The sequence below is a fragment of the Tachypleus tridentatus genome, chromosome 13 (assembly GCF_004210375.1).
Source record: "Tachypleus tridentatus isolate NWPU-2018 chromosome 13, ASM421037v1, whole genome shotgun sequence".
Taxonomy (NCBI): domain Eukaryota; kingdom Metazoa; phylum Arthropoda; class Merostomata; order Xiphosura; family Limulidae; genus Tachypleus; species Tachypleus tridentatus.
Genome location: NC_134837.1, coordinates 201,309,486 through 201,326,683, shown reverse-complemented (window position 1 = coordinate 201,326,683; position 17,198 = coordinate 201,309,486). Strand labels below are relative to the sequence as shown.

Sequence of the window (17,198 nt, the reverse complement as noted above, 5' to 3'; positions counted from 1 at the left end):
GGCCAGTAAAACACAATACAAAAGTAGCGTAATAAAACTTCTATAGCTCAAAAATAACAACAAATACATTGAATCTCCATCCCACTAATACAGAACCATTGTATTACCTATCAAATACAACGTCAACTTGCACAACACGGGCATATGTAACGTATAGTGAGTAACATTTTACCAAATTCCACGTTTTCTACATTGTGGTATTTATGAACATTAAAAAGGTAGTAATATAACTTTGTCATCTTTGCATAAATTATAACATCTTATAAAACGCCATCGTAGGAGACAATCAAATTCCCATAATCAGAATTTTAATATTCAACAAGTCACTCAATATTTGAAAAGGTTCACTGTCCCCCGATTAAATATATATATATAAAACTAGACCTTTACATACAGAATTTAAATTTGTGTAGAAAGAAAACTCCAAAATATATAGAGAAAGCCCGTGTAAAGTAGCAGCAAAACACGAACTAAAACGACAATAATTCACGTCTATCCTTCAGAATAAAAAAAATATATATATCTTTTAGAATTACAACAGGGTAATTATTAAACCTGTAGGTTAACATTTTGTATGAATAAACTGCACTTGAAAAACTTTTCTACAATTAATACTGATTCGTATTCAATTTACACAACCACAAATATAACATCATGGCATAAAAATCGATCATTTTTCAACAGTGTTGTTACAGCACGACAACAGATTACGAGTCAAGCACCCTAACTAGCTAGGCCCAGTTCGTAGAACAAGATTTCTAGGCTGAGGGTTTCCACTAAGGTAACAAGTTTCAATCTATTATTAATAACAGTTTCAGATGACAAACATCTCCATCTCTATAATTACACTTATAACTACAGATTCCGTTTCTAATGCTAACATTATCTACTCACCTTTTTTATTGCCTATCATACTACGCATCAAAAGTCACGTCTAGCCCTAAACATATAATTAAGCCTATTTCTAAACTTTGTTCACATCCAGACGTCGGCAAGAAAACATACATACCAATAAAAGTGTAGCGACCTTGGTTGAAATTATGGCATCACACACTAACCAGGAATTTGAAAATATTATCATTTAGAGAAACATGACCAACCTTGCAATCCCAATCAGATCAAGACATGTCACATGACATGAAGATAAAAGTCTGATTAACATTATTTGTCGAACGTGATGCTTTAGAAATTAAGAATATTGCCAGGGGTTTGGTATGGAGTTGATTCCCGTATCGACTATACTACATTTCTTTGCGACAGTATTTTTTATGATAAAAAATGCACTTCATTACGAAGTAACGTGTACAAATTTAGGTTAGTTTACTAAAGATATACTTACGAACCTATCTCTACAAGGACTAAGGTGCAAACCGTCACAAAATTTGAGCTCGTAAAACTGTAAGGAAGACAGTTAATCAAAAACATCCACGGTCCCAAAGTACAGGGGACGAATTCGTGGCAACAGAACGTGTATTAACTAGTCAGATCTGTAACATTTATTCTCAAATAAACAAAAACTTAAATATTTCAGGTGGTTTTAAAACTGGTCATTCTAACTGAATTATTAAATTGAGGCATACGAATGTAACTTCTCCCTAATAAGGCAAATAAATGAATCGAAATTTAAGACATTTTGTATTTATAAAAAATTATACACCACTACAAGTATAGTTCACTGAACTAGTAATAGAGTCAACGGTTATTTTGTTGGGAGACAATTACACTGCTGCTACTATTTCTTTAACAATTTAAGACAATATAAACGTCATTCTATTTACTGGTACGTTTTAAAAGACTATTTATTAATTACACAGTAACGAGTTTTTCACTTACACTTTGTTTTTCGTCGCGTATTGTTACACAAATAAGGCACAACAACAGTTTTGAGAAATATTTATTCAAGTTTACAACATTTCTACTGTTTCGCTGCTGCCTGCTGGGCCTTCATCACCTTCACAACAATCTTCTGTTCTTCTATCAGGAAAGCTCTGATAATCCTGCACAAGAAACATTCATGATGAATTATAAAACATTCTCAAATCATTACATTAACTGTCTTTCCTGTTACAACACTTTCAGTCTTTATGTTCTAACTTTGTCTGCTGGTCAGACAATGCTATAAGTCAGTTATATCATTCTTAAATTTAACACAAACTGGAGTTTATTGTATTTCTACTGTACAATAAAAACCTAGATCTCCAGGTTGTATCTTTAGCACTAAATAAAGATATTTCCTGGAGATGTAGGTTCTTTTATTTACTAAAAATGGCATTTCTCAACCACTGACCAATGGACTAGCAGCAGTCCATTACAACCAAGTTCTTGGTATGTAAAATTTCAGAAATGTTTCTTGTACTTTCATTCTAGTAGTATGCAACAGGCAGCCAGAAAGTTAGTCACTGGCACAGAAATGATCATGAGAGATTACTACAAAATACCAAAAAATTACTTAAGGTTATCCAGTTACAACACAGTTTATGTTCTAGCTGTGCCTTCTAGTTAGTCAATACTATATATGAATGATTAAATTTTTCTCAGATTCCTAATTTTTCAACTACAGAATACTCCATGTATTCTTTACACTATAAAATTTATTACTACAGGCTGTGGTATGTAAGAGAAGTCTTACAGCCTGAACTGTAATACATGTTAAAACACATTAAGAATACATTTAATAACCTAATGAGGGACCTACTGGTCCATCTGGACTTTCCCATCCACTAAACTTAAACTACTAACCCTTCTCAAAGCCAGCCCTTTTAATTAATGTGGAATGAACCATTTTACCCTTCAAAACAACAAATATTATTGTAATGTAGACAGTGATGTATAAATCTAAAACAAATAAATAACACCAATTATAGACATTCTTTTTTTTTTGAGAGAAATAAAAACACTTGCACCCATTGACCCTATACAAGAAAAACAATCTGAAACTTTAATAAAAAGTACAATTATATAATCAAGTTTCAAAGGTAAACTCACTCCAACTTCAAGACTAACTCACCCTACAGTTTAAAGAATCTAACAAAGATACCAACGTCTCTGCCACGCTACAGATCAACTGTTTCTTGTACCATTCATTATCTTTCTTGTTATCTCAGTCTTATAGTCAGGTTTATTACTGGAATTTCAGTACATATGTAATTAAAACTGTTTAGTGAGTTCAGAAACAACCACAAGTTGCCAGAAAATAAACAAAATTATTTTCTATGAAGGTTACTGTTTGAATAAAAATATGATAATGAAATGGACAGAAATAAATTTAAAGTCAAGAGAGGGGGCAAACAACAGAAAACTTCGAGTCTTGCTATAATGTAATCTACTGTATTTAAATTTATCCTCTCAGAACATATTTCAAGTCTTTATTTTGCAATGAGAACATCAAATTAGTCTGTCTGCAAAAACACTACTTCAAAACTCTGACCAAAACATCACACTAACCTTCAAATTTAACAGAAAAAAACCAATCAAGGAAAATGTGACAATATGCTTAAATAAATCTAATGCAAAAAAAAGAAAAAAGGAATCCATACATGCAGTTATGCTCCGACATTCAACAGTCTGACCTTTAACAGTCTCTTGATATTTATCCCATTGCTAGACCTCAGTGTATTGAGTAAGAATTTTTCCTAAACTACTATGACGACTTGCCCAACATACAGATGCTACATACCTTCTTCAGGTATTAGCTTGAAATTGTAACAAACCTTAAATCAATTCTACGTAAAAAAAACTTACCAAATTTAAAAAACCCGAATCATTAAACTTGACAATGAAAATAATAATGCAATTCACAAGTTCCAGCAAGAGAATGCAAAAACATCAGTTACAAATATAGACAAATAAACATTTAATAAGCAATTTTCTTATAACATCACTTAACTGACAGACCAATAGTTTCAAACATTAACCACACTGATAAAAGGTTATTTCTCACACAAACATGAATGTTGTCAGACCAGTAGTTTCAATCATTAACCAGACTGATAAAAGGTTATTTCTTTTGCTAACCATTTAGTCTAGCTCTTCTGTACATCTTGACAATGTTCACTAAAACCAGTGATTCTCAACTTTTTCTGACTTGTGGCACACTACGACAATCTGAAAATTTTTGCAGCAGACCTGGAAAGCCTTAACAATTTTTTTTGGGTATACATTATACGGCAAGCGTTAAAAGCCTTAGAACAAAAATCACGGTCAAAGCAAGTGATAATAATGTCATTGTGCATCATGTTCAGATACACATAACACAAAAGAGTCAACTTAAAAAGCCTTAGAATGAAAATCATGGCCAGAGCAAGCGATATTAATGTCATCTGCACATTGACAATACTATCGCTGCTTTGGCTGCGAGTGTTGTTCTAAGGCTTTTTAACGATTTTGTAGTATAGCAGAAAAATCAAAACTTTTTATTTTTACATATTTTTTCAATGCAATGCTTGTGCCTGCTTCTGAGAGCAAATCAAATTGAAGCGAGGCTCTAACGTTGACAAACAAGCTCGCATTTCATCATCGACTGTAAGAAACCTCTCTCTTTCTGGCTTTAATTTCAGTTAATGCTGAAAATCCAATTTCGCAAAACCACAAAGGTGCAAATGAAAGCAGAATTTCAAATGCTTTTGAACTGATTACAGGACATGAATTTTTAATGGAGATTCAAAACTCATCCAAGCTCTTTTTGGGAAACAATGACTGATAAAAATTTGTCGTTTCGTAAATCAATGAGCTGTTCCTCCTCAGTTGTAAGATTTGTTGTCTTGTTGATTCCGAATGGATAGCTCACCCAGTTATATTCGTCGACAGCAAGTGACGGCAAGTAATGTTTTAGTGTGAACTGTAAGTCGCTTAATCTGTTCAAAATCTGAGGGACAATTTTCTTCTTTGACAGACATTCGTTAACAGAAGGAAAACAATCAAGGATTCCTTTCGAAATCTTATTCTTCCACAGTGCCACCTTTTCATCGAAGGCCTTCAGTGTGGACATTGCAGTAATAATGTTTACAGATGGTGCTTGGAGACTTAAGTTCAGAGAATTTAGTTTGTCAAACAAGTTGAAGATAAATTGAACCTTCAGCCACCAGACCTCATCATGAAAAGAAAATTCAAAACCTGCTTCCTCAACCTCTAAGAAAGAAATTACTTCAGTTTTTAATTGAACAAGACACTTTAACACCTTTCCTTTAGAAAGCCATCGAACTTCAGTGTGATACAGTAGCTTTTTGTAGTCTGAATCCATCGCCTCACAGAGAAGAGAGAAAATGTTGAGATTGAAGTGGCCGAGACTTGATGAAATTCACCACTTGAATAACTTGATTTATAACAGACTGCAAATCTTTCGGCAAAGTTCTGGAGGCAAGCACCTCTCTGTGACTCAAACAGTAAACAATCCTAACGTTTGGATTTTGTTGGCGCACCAGAGTGACAAATCCCTTCTTTTTTCCTTGCATTGAAGGACAGCTATCAGTGCAAACATTGACAGTTATTCCAATGTAATTTGAAGAGCAAAATGTTTTCATTCAACAACTCGAAAATGTTTTGGCCTTTCGCTGTACAGTTTAAATCTTTGCAAAATAAGTATTCTTTTACCATTTTTCCATCTTTTATGAATCGAACAAAAGCCAGAACTTGAGCTTTTCCACTTATGTCAGTAGATTGACCAACTTAAAGAGAACATAGCAGAGACAATTCATCTTCAGGCGCTTCGAAGTGTTTGCAAACTTGATCTTTTAAATCTGACAACAAGTCTACAATTCTGTGTGAAATTGTATCATTGGACAGTGGAACTTGCTTAACCTTTTTGGTGGCATCCGTTCCAACCATAGTTTCAACGATGATTGCTAATGCTAGTACAATGACTGATTTCGCCTCCATACGTGCTTTCTTGCATTTTGCCAACAATTGAGCAACCTTATAATTTGCAATCAATTCTTTTTTGGGCAGCTTCACGTAGTTCACAAAGCTTCCTTGATTGTTCATGTTTTTGAGCCATGAGATTCTCGAAGTATTCTTTTGGTTTAACCTTCACAACTAAATGTTTTGTTTCCAAGTGACTCTTCAGTTTGCTAGGAACAAGCGCCTCGTTCGATAAAGTTGCATTGCAGAGTAGGCAGAATGGTAATTGAGAATGTTCCAATTCCAAAGCGATAAAACTGTATTCAATGTATTCGTTTTTGTACTTTCATTTGATTCCTTGCTTTTGATTCAACACATTCTCCTTTGCAGTACCAGACTTAAATATTTTCCATGGATAAATGATAAAGCTCATTTATACACGATAAGCACAAAGTTCTGCAGTTGATATAAAATTTCTACCTACAGCGTAGTAGCTGTAGCTTACTGCAGAGTGAGAACATATTCTAGAAAGCAGTTTGACTGTTTGATGCATCATTTATGACGTACGAAGAGCTTGTTGTGCCACAATTAAACTAATAGTTGAACCGTTGCAATCGAGAATGAAATTTAAATATGAACTTCTCAGTGCTCGAGTTCCATGAAAACCATCAAATGTTTTGGAAGGTCTCAGAGTGTCTCTATAGTAGCTTTTATTAACTAATGTGTTCAACTTGCTTGTAAAATCCCAAGAAAGTTGAATGTGTTTCAAAACCACTGTGGCACACCAGTGTGCCGAAGCATACAGGTTAAGAATCACGGACTAAAACATTAGGGTGAAACAGCTTGCTTTCATAACACCATACTCAACTTTCATGAACACCTGAAAAAAGTCTAATAATTGCCACAATCTTACAATAAAAATGAATTTCAATTAACTTACTTAATTAAAAAGCCATCTTTTACAAAGTTAAGATGTATTTAGAAACCAAGGTCATCAGATTTACAAACAGCTCACATACATTAATTATAAGCAAGGTTTAAAATATACATAAACAATACCTGTTTCTGACACACTTTCCACAACGTGATCCACCGTAAGTTCTTGTTACAGTCTTATGCCTCTTGGAAAGAGCCGACAGCTCTCTCGGTCTTGCTGGAGTGATCTAATAAATTTAAAACACCTCTTCAGAAAGTCTGACAATGTCTGAAGGTTTGTACACCTTCACATCCAGAACTTAACAGTACTTGATTTATACCTACTTCTGGGTGACAAGTTAACAACCTAAGTTTTAACATAACAGTAAACATTACATTAATGAACTAATGAGTCAAGTATCTGTAAACATCAACATTTAAATTTAAGATTTATGCCCTCTATGTTTATTTGTAGTTGTAAATTGAAAATGGTACACAACCTTCACACATTTTATTTCATTGCCATTAGAATTAAAACCTTTCAAAACATTTCTCAACTTTGGTTGATTAAAAAAAAACTCCATATTCTTATTTTTAATCATTCTTAACATCAACTACACTTTCAACATCTTGAAATTATGTGAAAGTAATATGAAAATGTATTTACTTAATATAAAGCTAACCTTTCATTCAGATTGTAAAAGTTTTATGAATTCACGAATAAAATTTGGGTAGAAATACTTCATTAAAGAATCCGATATTCTGTATACGACAGGCTTGTTTAATAAAAGATTGAACTATATTTAGTATACTGAATTACAGTTCATTTTACTTGGTGGCCAAAATTACTAAGCCCATATTCAGAATGAATGAGGTTGGTTGATTAAAGCATCTGTCTATTTTAGAGTTATGGGTTTTTATCCCATCCAAGTTTAAGAAAAATTTGCATTTGACTGTATTGTGTTCACCTTTAACATTTCTGTGGATCTACCTACCTTTTATTACTACATTAGACTACATGATCACTTCAAACATTCTGTAAAAACAGTTCGAATTAGATTTACAGATGTATGTCTTTAAAATCAACTTATAACAGTTAACAGGTTTGACGATTTTGTTCTATACACATTCTGAAAGGGGTTACAAGACAACTGTTGAGAACCAGGATGTGATGTCGAGAAACCCACTTGTTGAGAAATTTATATGCAAAAACGGCTCGTTTGGGTTGAGAACTTCGCTCTTCTATGTAAAATATTTTCTCAACCCAAACAAGCCGTTTTTGCATATAAAAGAACCAGGGTGTATTTAAATACAGTCACTGGTGCAAGGCATATTCTGTATAAAACTTAACATTTCTTATAATAATACTATTTTTGGAATATTCAGTTGTTTTGAAGCTTAATAAATAAAATAATAGTGCCACATCTCTATTTACTGCAGACAAATGCTCCTGTGATATCTTAATACAAGTAAAAAAGATGATTGTCAACATTTAAGACGATATTTTGCCATTTATAACAAAAGCTTGTTTTCTTCAAATTCGTAAAAATCAACATGTCCTATATATTTAAGGTCAGTGTTCAGCTTACGTCTAACATAAACCTGTTTTAATCAACATGATACTAAGATCACACTATTTTAATTGGTAAGCAATGGTATAGGATTATTTTTATCATACTGTGATAAATTTGTAATCCTGGATTTGTGGTAACACTTCTACTATGATGAATTATAATAAGAAAATGCATGTTTCTTAGCATTCAGAGCAAACTTAAAATTATAGGAACTTTCTTTCATATACAAACAAATTATGAGCCAAAAGACAAAATTCTAGTAGGAATTTTTGTTTACATTCATCAGAAAGGGTGAATAGATGATGACAGAGTCAAACTTTAGAAAAGGAGACAAAGTGGTAGGCTTAAGAAACTGGCTCTATTACTGTCAGACCAGTTTTGGGTTCATAAGGGATGAAAGTACAGCAACTAAAAATAGAAACTGGTCCTACATCCTGACTACAACCACTGAAGTATCAATTAATAAGCCCTTCAAAGCTTTCATGAGGGAAGAATGGAGGGTCCACATGAACTTTCATACACCCAGAGTGAGTGAAAATTCATGTGGGTCCTCCATTCACTGTTTCATAAGCAGTTAAGACAGAGACAATGATTAAGTCCTTCAAGAAATGTGGTATCAGTAATGCAATGGATGGTACAGAAGATAACCTTTTTGAGTGACAGCACTGATGATTCTGAAGATTGAAAGTGGTCATTTTTCTACATTTGAAGATGAGCAAAGAATTAAATCTGTTTTCATATTATTTTCCATGTTGTATTTTAAAACCTATTTCAGTACTGGTGTTATCTATGATTTTTATCATCATCAGTTGGGCAACAAAATGTTAATGACAGATGTAGATTTTAATAAAGCAGATAACATTAGGTTTTGTTGGTGTACACATTATTTGGTATTCTGCCTCAAACCTTTTCCCAATATTACATTCCAAAATTTGGATGTCTTATAAGCTACAAAATGCAGTACTTACTTTAGAACTGGTTTTACTTAAATAAAACATTTCAAAACCCACTTGCCAAATGTCTTTATTAGACACTTTCACACAACTACTGGATTCATATTTAAAGTAATTCTACATTTACTTGCAGAATACATAGAATTACAGTACTTTGACAACCATCACATCACAGTGATTAATTATTAAACTTGGAATCTTTAGTTTATTATAATTTACAACTTGGCCGAACACAATATAGAAACACCATCACATTTTCCTTCTCACAGTGAGGAAACAAAACCGAATTGTACAAGCTTAACTAAATAGTATCTAATATGATTTAGCATTTACTGTTCAGTTGTGAAACTTAACATTTCATAAGATATTGTCCTGAAAAAAACATTTAAAGATGCCTTTAATCTTATTTCAGTTTGTATTGGTAATCAGAAAGTTTAATTATTACATAACCAGTGAGCCTCAAAGTGAATCATGTCCATCCACACTTTTTGGTAGTAATTTTGTTAAAACTAAGATTACCTGATGTCTCAATTTTCAATTTAACACTAGAGCTCAAAGGTTTAACTCTTAAATAATCTATGAGCACAGTCACATTAGTTGGTGCCATGTAAAACAAATGGGTTAATGAAAATTAGGACTAACTCAATTAAAATATTGTCATTACAAGTTCTCATTATCACTCTTTCAATTAATTCATGTTTGTTCAATTCTGAGACAGCATAATCTAGGAATTATGGGGGCTGATTCAGGTTTGATTCCTGAAGCCACAAGTGTGCCACTCCTTTCAACACCGGAATTAGGGAAAAAGCTATGTGGAATATCTGTTACCATTTGTAACTTTAGATGTTGAGAGTAAGGATGACAAACAGTTGAAAGCATCACCACTAACTCCTAGGCTAACTTAAGGTTAAATAAACTGTACTTTTACTGTCCCCCTGTAGAGTGAAGAAGCACTTAAAATATCCACACACTTCAAATCAAACCCAATCCAAGAAGTAACTGTGTAAGACTTCTTTAAATTCAAGTCTTTTCCCAAGACTACCAGTTTGTTACACAATAGGTGACCTTTACTTTACATTAAAGAATAAAAAACATTTTTAGTTTTTTTTTTTAAAGTAACACAAAAAGCTTGAGCCATAAGCTTTCTTCAGGTGCTAGCTTTAGAAACTACAAATGATCTGATAAAGTACAAGTTAGATATTTAAAAGAATCTCACAATGAAAGAATAGTTCCCAATGATAACAAAACAAGTGAGAAATACTAAAAAGTAATATAGCTTACTATGGATAAGTATAAATAAATATTAAATTACAGAAAACATCCATCAACTTATGAAGTTACTGCATTTCTTTGGTTTGCTCTCCCACAGAGCATGAAGGAGCTGTGATTTGGTATTGGTAATAATTTGATATGAAATAAGTAACAAACCAAACAGGTTAGGTTCATTCCCAGATAAAATTACCACAATAACATGTAAAATTAGAATTGCAATATAAACTTACTTAGCATTACTGAAAGAATCAATTTATCATACCCACATTCTAATATCAACACATGCTCTTGTTCCCTCATTTAAATTCTAAACTTGTATTTTATCTGTTCATAAGTACAACATATCCAACCCCAGCAACAAGAAAAGGTTAAGTTATTCTATCAATTTAAATTATTTCATGAACTTTAAAAGGTTAATTGTGTTGTACTCTTGGTTTCACTCACAGTCAAAGCTCCAAGTTACTTATACCACCCACTGTGAAAAGTAATAGTTCAATATTTCATTCATGCTAAGAGCTACTCAACAATTACACACAGTAAACCTACAATCTACATAACGAATGTGTCACATTTTAGTAAATGTATGATAGGTGATTAATTCCTAACAATTTAGTGTAGAATATCCTGCTGGCGAAATAAAATTTGACACCAACATTATTCATGTACTGTTCTCATATCATTTCAAAAGAGAATGTTGAGCTTCATCTGCATTTGCAGTTTCTTAAATGGGAGACAGACATCATGGTTTACAATACATACAAGATTTATAGTTTCTGTATAGATAACAAACAAAAAAGGTTCATGGTAAAAAGATTCAGTTAAAAAGTTTTAAGTTTGAAAATAAATATCATTAGGTACTTAAATAGATACAACTTGCTGTAGTACCTGTAACTATCAATAACAGCAACAGTCTTTGTATATTTACTATTTTTCCAACTTATATTCAATGTGACAATGTTTATTTTCCAGAACAAGTCTTAATAACATATGACATCTACAGGTTTTTTCTACACTACATACAATTTCACAAATTAAAGTTTGAGATTAAAAAACATTAATCCTAATTAAACAAAAATATCTTTATAAACCCAAAATAATCTGAAAATAGGAAGAATATAATTAAATAGAAAGACCAACAAATCACTCGTTGAATATTGTTAATCAAAGAGACTGTCATTCAGTTCATTTTCACACAAGCATATTATGGATCAAATGAAAATAAAAAAATTAATACATTTCACAGATAAGTCACTAGTGTTCTAAAGCTTCCCATTAAATTCCTTTGTTCACCTGTAATTCGAGACAAGCAAGTAAATATCTCTAGCTTCAAAGCTAAAAGTTACTGGCAATTGGTCAGACCTCAAAACTGGGGTATTATTATAGATTACTTGATGTGATAGTTAACTTTATACACTGTAATGATAATAAACGTAGCTTGTAGCTAGTTCATACAGTTTTCACTTCATATGAGTTAGTTCTCTAGACACCAACTGTATAGCATAAAAAAGCACTGATTATCCACATGTTACAGTCACTTGACTGATAATATCTGTTTTACTCTGTTCTTAAGGGGTCTTTTAAGGAACATCAAATATATGCAAGAAGGCTAGCTTCAAAGGGGTGATTATAATTTGCATTAGAAGTGTGTTTTAGCTTACACATTATGTAGAAGAAATCAACTTTTTAATACTCCAATAACCATCACAGTACTTTTATTTTAGTATTTTAAAAAAGTTTTAGGTACAGTATACCCAGCTATTTTTATTGGAGGCTAGCAAGAGAATAAAAATTACAAATGGCCACTCTGAGTAAATTTTCTTTTTTTTGTACATTTAACATCCTGGTTTTTTGTGTATTTTTATGTGTACAATCTTAACTGTCAATAGTAGAGATTTTAAAGTGTTGTTTGGATTAAATCTTTACTGTTTAAAGTGACTTTTACCCTAACTTTTTTTTTGGCAATTCCTTGCAATCTCTATTATGAACCACTATCATGGTTCATGGTACTAGCTTAAAAATTCTAATACATTTAAGATATTTACCAAAATATTTCTCAACAGTTATTATAAATAACATTTCACAATGTATATAATTCAGTAATAAATCAAAGGTATCCATAAACCATTAACACATTTGCAATAAAATTTTATTTACATCAATACTTGTAAGAACAATAAGTCTAAACATAGCACCAGACCACATCTGTAGACTGTTTTATTCATATATATTCACATGAATGGTCTTCACAGTTATGAACAAGGGGTTATAAACTTACCCCCCTCAATTTCAGTTTGCAGTCTCCACATACTGGTACCTTTCCAGGTTTCTTGGGGTACAGGTAAACAAGCTTACCTCCAGGTGTTTTGGAACTGTAAATGTTTTATAGTAATTAAGTAAATGAAAAACATACTTTTCTTTAGCAAAACAATGTTTTATAACATAAATGTAATAAAAAGAAAATTAGAGAGACTACCAGATCAAATCACATTAAATAAAAGAAGCTAGGCTTCCACTAGCCATTAGCAACATCGCCACTGGCGAAAAGAAACAGCCTGCTAAAAAAATCTAGTGTTCGTTTCGCCACAGTGGCAAAAGATAATTTTCCGGTCTTGGATGGTTTTCTTTATTTATTCTGCTCAAGTTTTGGTCTTAACAGCTTTTGTGGTTTTTATCGCCATCCACGCCATTAATGATGACAAATGACCAGAGGTGCCCCCCAGCAAGTTGAAGAAACAAGAAATGTCTTTAAAAACTACCACTGACTGTAATCTTTGTTTTCTTTATACATGTATTTTTATGATTTCAGGGATGACAACTAACAAATTAAATAAAAAAAAAAAAAATTACTCAGCTGTGCTAATGATTTCTTTTATTTTCATTAATTATGCTACATGTTTGATTCTGCCCGTGGTACACAAACAGTAATCAGAGAAAACCTGACTTTCATCAAACCAACATATGGTCTGTATAAAAGTGGAAATCCCAAGTTTCATTTGATGTGTGTTTGAATTGAGATCATAACAACTCCTAGATCAGATAAAAAGATGTCTAAACAGTTAGATATATAAAGTTTTTTTTCAAAAGAAGGTCAAAGCAACAACATCAACTGATGGTGGGAAATCCACTTCCAAAAGAAAAGACAGCTCTGAAGAAACTGAAGCTTGCAGCAGTGATTAGACTGTCAGTGTGAAAAAAATATATACCAGTGATTTTCACAGAGTTGTTAAAGAAACTTGGTTTTCACAGTTTCCTTGACTGGAACATGTTTCCCAACAAAATACATTTCATTGCAAATTATGTAAGGACAACAAGAAGACAAATATTTATGCTACCACTGGGAAAACTGCTACTAAGCCTAAAAAAGACAACTTGGTGAAGCATGCACAGTTAGAATATCATTGCAGTGCAGATGCATCTCAAGTTTTGAAGAAGGACATGTCAACTGCTGCTGTGAATGTGTATGTGGGGTGTAAAGGTGGCATTCAGACACAGATGGCCACATTACTTGTACAAGCAAAGGAAGCTCTCCCAAGTGTGAAGTTTCATTCCCTTCTTTCACAACAAGTATTCAATGAAGAATGTTCTTCATTCTAGTATTAATAAGATACTTTGTTTTCTACAGTATTTTCTTAAAACAAAAGGCAATTTGACAATTTTCTAAAAGTGAAACATTTTGAAAATATCTATCAAAAATTAAGTAGCTACCCAACTCTTCCAAATATCTTTGTTTATTACTTTAATTGGTTGTCTTATTTCAAAACACAAGTTCTTATATATTTTTAACAGGGAGTGACCTCTCTAAAGAAACTACAGTCACAAAGTTTTAAGTCTTTTTTGTTGTTTCTGCATTATTTTGAGAAATGTATCTTTATTTTCCTCTATCATGTTTATTTTGTTTTTTCTGGCAGGGACGATTGTTGGGGAATAAAAAAATAGTACAAAACTTAATGTCTTGTAGATTTTCACATAATTACAACTATTTTTTACTGGATGGAATTGATGCATACTAAAAGTCACACACCACAAAGTTTTTGGCAACCTAAAATTGTGGCTAAAAGAAAATTACTTTGTTTAGTCACAGTTGCTAAGAGAGTTATTTTTCTAGTGGAAGCCCAGCCAGTTTTGTCGCATCACTTAAGAGATTTGTGTATCCTATATTAGTATAACTGTCAAATCAGCCATGAAGGTCTGGATTTTTAATTTCAAAATATATCTAATCAACATTCTCCAAAGTAAAACCTCTCCTTCTACTTCGAGAAGTGTAGAAGAAAGAGCTGGGTAAGCCTAACGTAAGTTGTTAGCTAAATCAGGTGTATTTTTTATTATTGTTCATAGAACGGACAATGTCTGTGCTGTAGAAATACAAAAAAAAGTAGCAGTATGAACTAAACGAGTGTCAAAGTGGAACACTTACCTGTAAATAACTTGCGAGACAGTTTTACACTTGAATACTTAGCCCTAACGAGCTATATCAGTAAGTGATGCACCTTCAGAATACTTTTTCTAATTAATAAAATATGTACAAAAAACAGAACTCAAACTTAACAATAAAATTAAAATAATTAGGATTTATCAAGCACAATAAAAAATGTACAAACTCCTCATTATAGGAGTACAACCAACGTGTTAATACTTACATTTTTGTCCTATTGGATTTAGTATTATAGCTGAGACGCCGTCTGTAAGTTAGTCTTTGCACCATGTTGTCTACGACGAATAAAACGGCAATATTATTTAAAATATTGTTTATAACAAAGATTCAAACCACACTAAAAATATGACACATATAAATAGATTTAATATTATGCTCAGTATACGATTATGTTCGATTAATATTCCTTTCAACTCGTACACACACTTACCATACAAATATGGTTCCAAAAGAGGAAGTCGAATTGTATTGTGGGATTTTAATAACTAAACGGAAGAAACAACATTTACAGCCAAATACACTTTCAGTTGTTTTCGGGTTCACTTGGATACGAAGGACCGTGTGCGGTTAAACCTTTATTTTAATAATAGCTATATATGCATCACTTATACAAATATTTAATATATATATATATATATAAGAACCTGTTTGATAAATGAATCATGTTTGCTTTTATGAAAAAAATATATATATTTTAGCACTCATTGGACGAATGATAACATTTTACAAATTTCAGTTTTTAAACTAAAACATTTTATTCTTAGTGCGTAAATGAAACTACAAAAATTTTAAAATTATTTTGTCAGTTATATGCAGTTAAATATTTACATAACACGGTATCTGTTCTGTGCTCACCACAAGTATCAAAATCCGTTTCTTTAACGTTATAAATCTTTACCATGGGGGTACAATCACCAGATATAAATGCGTTTTCTTATTGCAAAACCACTTCTGGCTATCTGCTGTGTCCACCAAGAATAATCGAACCCCTAATTTTAACAGTGTAAATACGAAGACTTGCCACTATATTACTGGGGGACACGATCAGATTCGTGATAAGACTCACCTTCAAGAAAGTTAATATGTTTGTTTGGCTTTAAATTTCGCGCAAAGCTACACAAGGACTGTCTACGCTAGGCGTCCCAAATTTAGCAGTGTAAGACTAGATGGAAGGCAGATAGTCATCCCCACTCACCGCCAACTCTTGGGCTACTCTTTTATCAACGAATAGTGAGATTGACGGTTATATTATAACGCCCCCACGGCTGAAAAGGCGAGTATGTTTGGTGCGACGGGGATTCGAACCCGCGACCCTTAGATCAGGAGTGGAGTGCCTTAATCACCTGGCTAGGCCGGGCTGTAGTCAATATGTTGAATCAAATGTTACGTAGCTGAGAAAAATAACAACAGGGTCGTACAAGGCCCTCATAATATTCAACATCGCCGTAACCGTTTTTTATATCAAAAATAATAAAAATATATATAAATTTAACCAAACAATGAAAACTTAGTCATAATATAAAAAATTAGAATATAAACACTATATGTTTGTTTGTTTGTTTTTTCAAATTCCAACAGACTGATTATTCACAAACTAAGTTGAAGTATGAAGTGACCGTTTGTATATGAAGACATAACATAAAGGCAGTCATGCAAAAATATGAAGAAAGAGCATAATTCGACTTAGGACATAGGCCTTGTAGCGTAGTGGATAATCCTGCTATGATTTATTCCAGGCTTTAAATACACTTGTGTGATATTTATGATTTGACAGTGCCATTAAAATGTTATGCAGCCACGTTGCAGTAATATAATTATAGGACATACTATTGCTTTACATAACAAAAATGCTGTTTAATGTGTTGCAAATTTAATCCTAGATATCGCTATTGTACAATTTATCTTATTTGTTCACATTTTTATATATTTTATAATCAGTAGGACTAGCTCAGGAAAGTTCATTGTTAATAATATTTGAAAACTCAAAGAAACATGCTACTGTAATAAGTAATTTCATTATTATTGATAATAAGAGTCCTAGCAGCTTTTAATTACACACAGTATATGAATTTTAGGAACCTCAGTGATTTAGGTGAAAACATAAACTACATATTGCTATTGCAATCCAAACTACCATATTTGCCGACGTCGAAGACGCGACCTCATTTTGATAAGCTAAATTTTGAAAAAATATATAAACATAAGAATAAAGTCGCA

General features: G+C 32.4%; 1 protein-coding gene across 1 annotated transcript; it reads right to left on the bottom strand.

Annotated features, from left to right (window-relative positions):
• Window positions 1-1,881: 1,881 nt before the first annotated feature.
• Window positions 1,882-15,503, bottom strand: LOC143236015 (large ribosomal subunit protein eL34-like). Its single transcript, XM_076474206.1, has 5 exons — window positions 15,412-15,503; window positions 15,187-15,256; window positions 12,825-12,918; window positions 6,895-6,998; window positions 1,882-1,997 (listed from the first exon to the last, which is right to left on the bottom strand). Exons 2-5 carry the CDS (start codon window positions 15,249-15,251, stop codon window positions 1,916-1,918), a joined length of 345 nt encoding a protein of 114 aa, XP_076330321.1. The 5' UTR covers window positions 15,252-15,256; window positions 15,412-15,503; the 3' UTR covers window positions 1,882-1,915.
• Window positions 15,504-17,198: the final 1,695 nt, after the last annotated feature.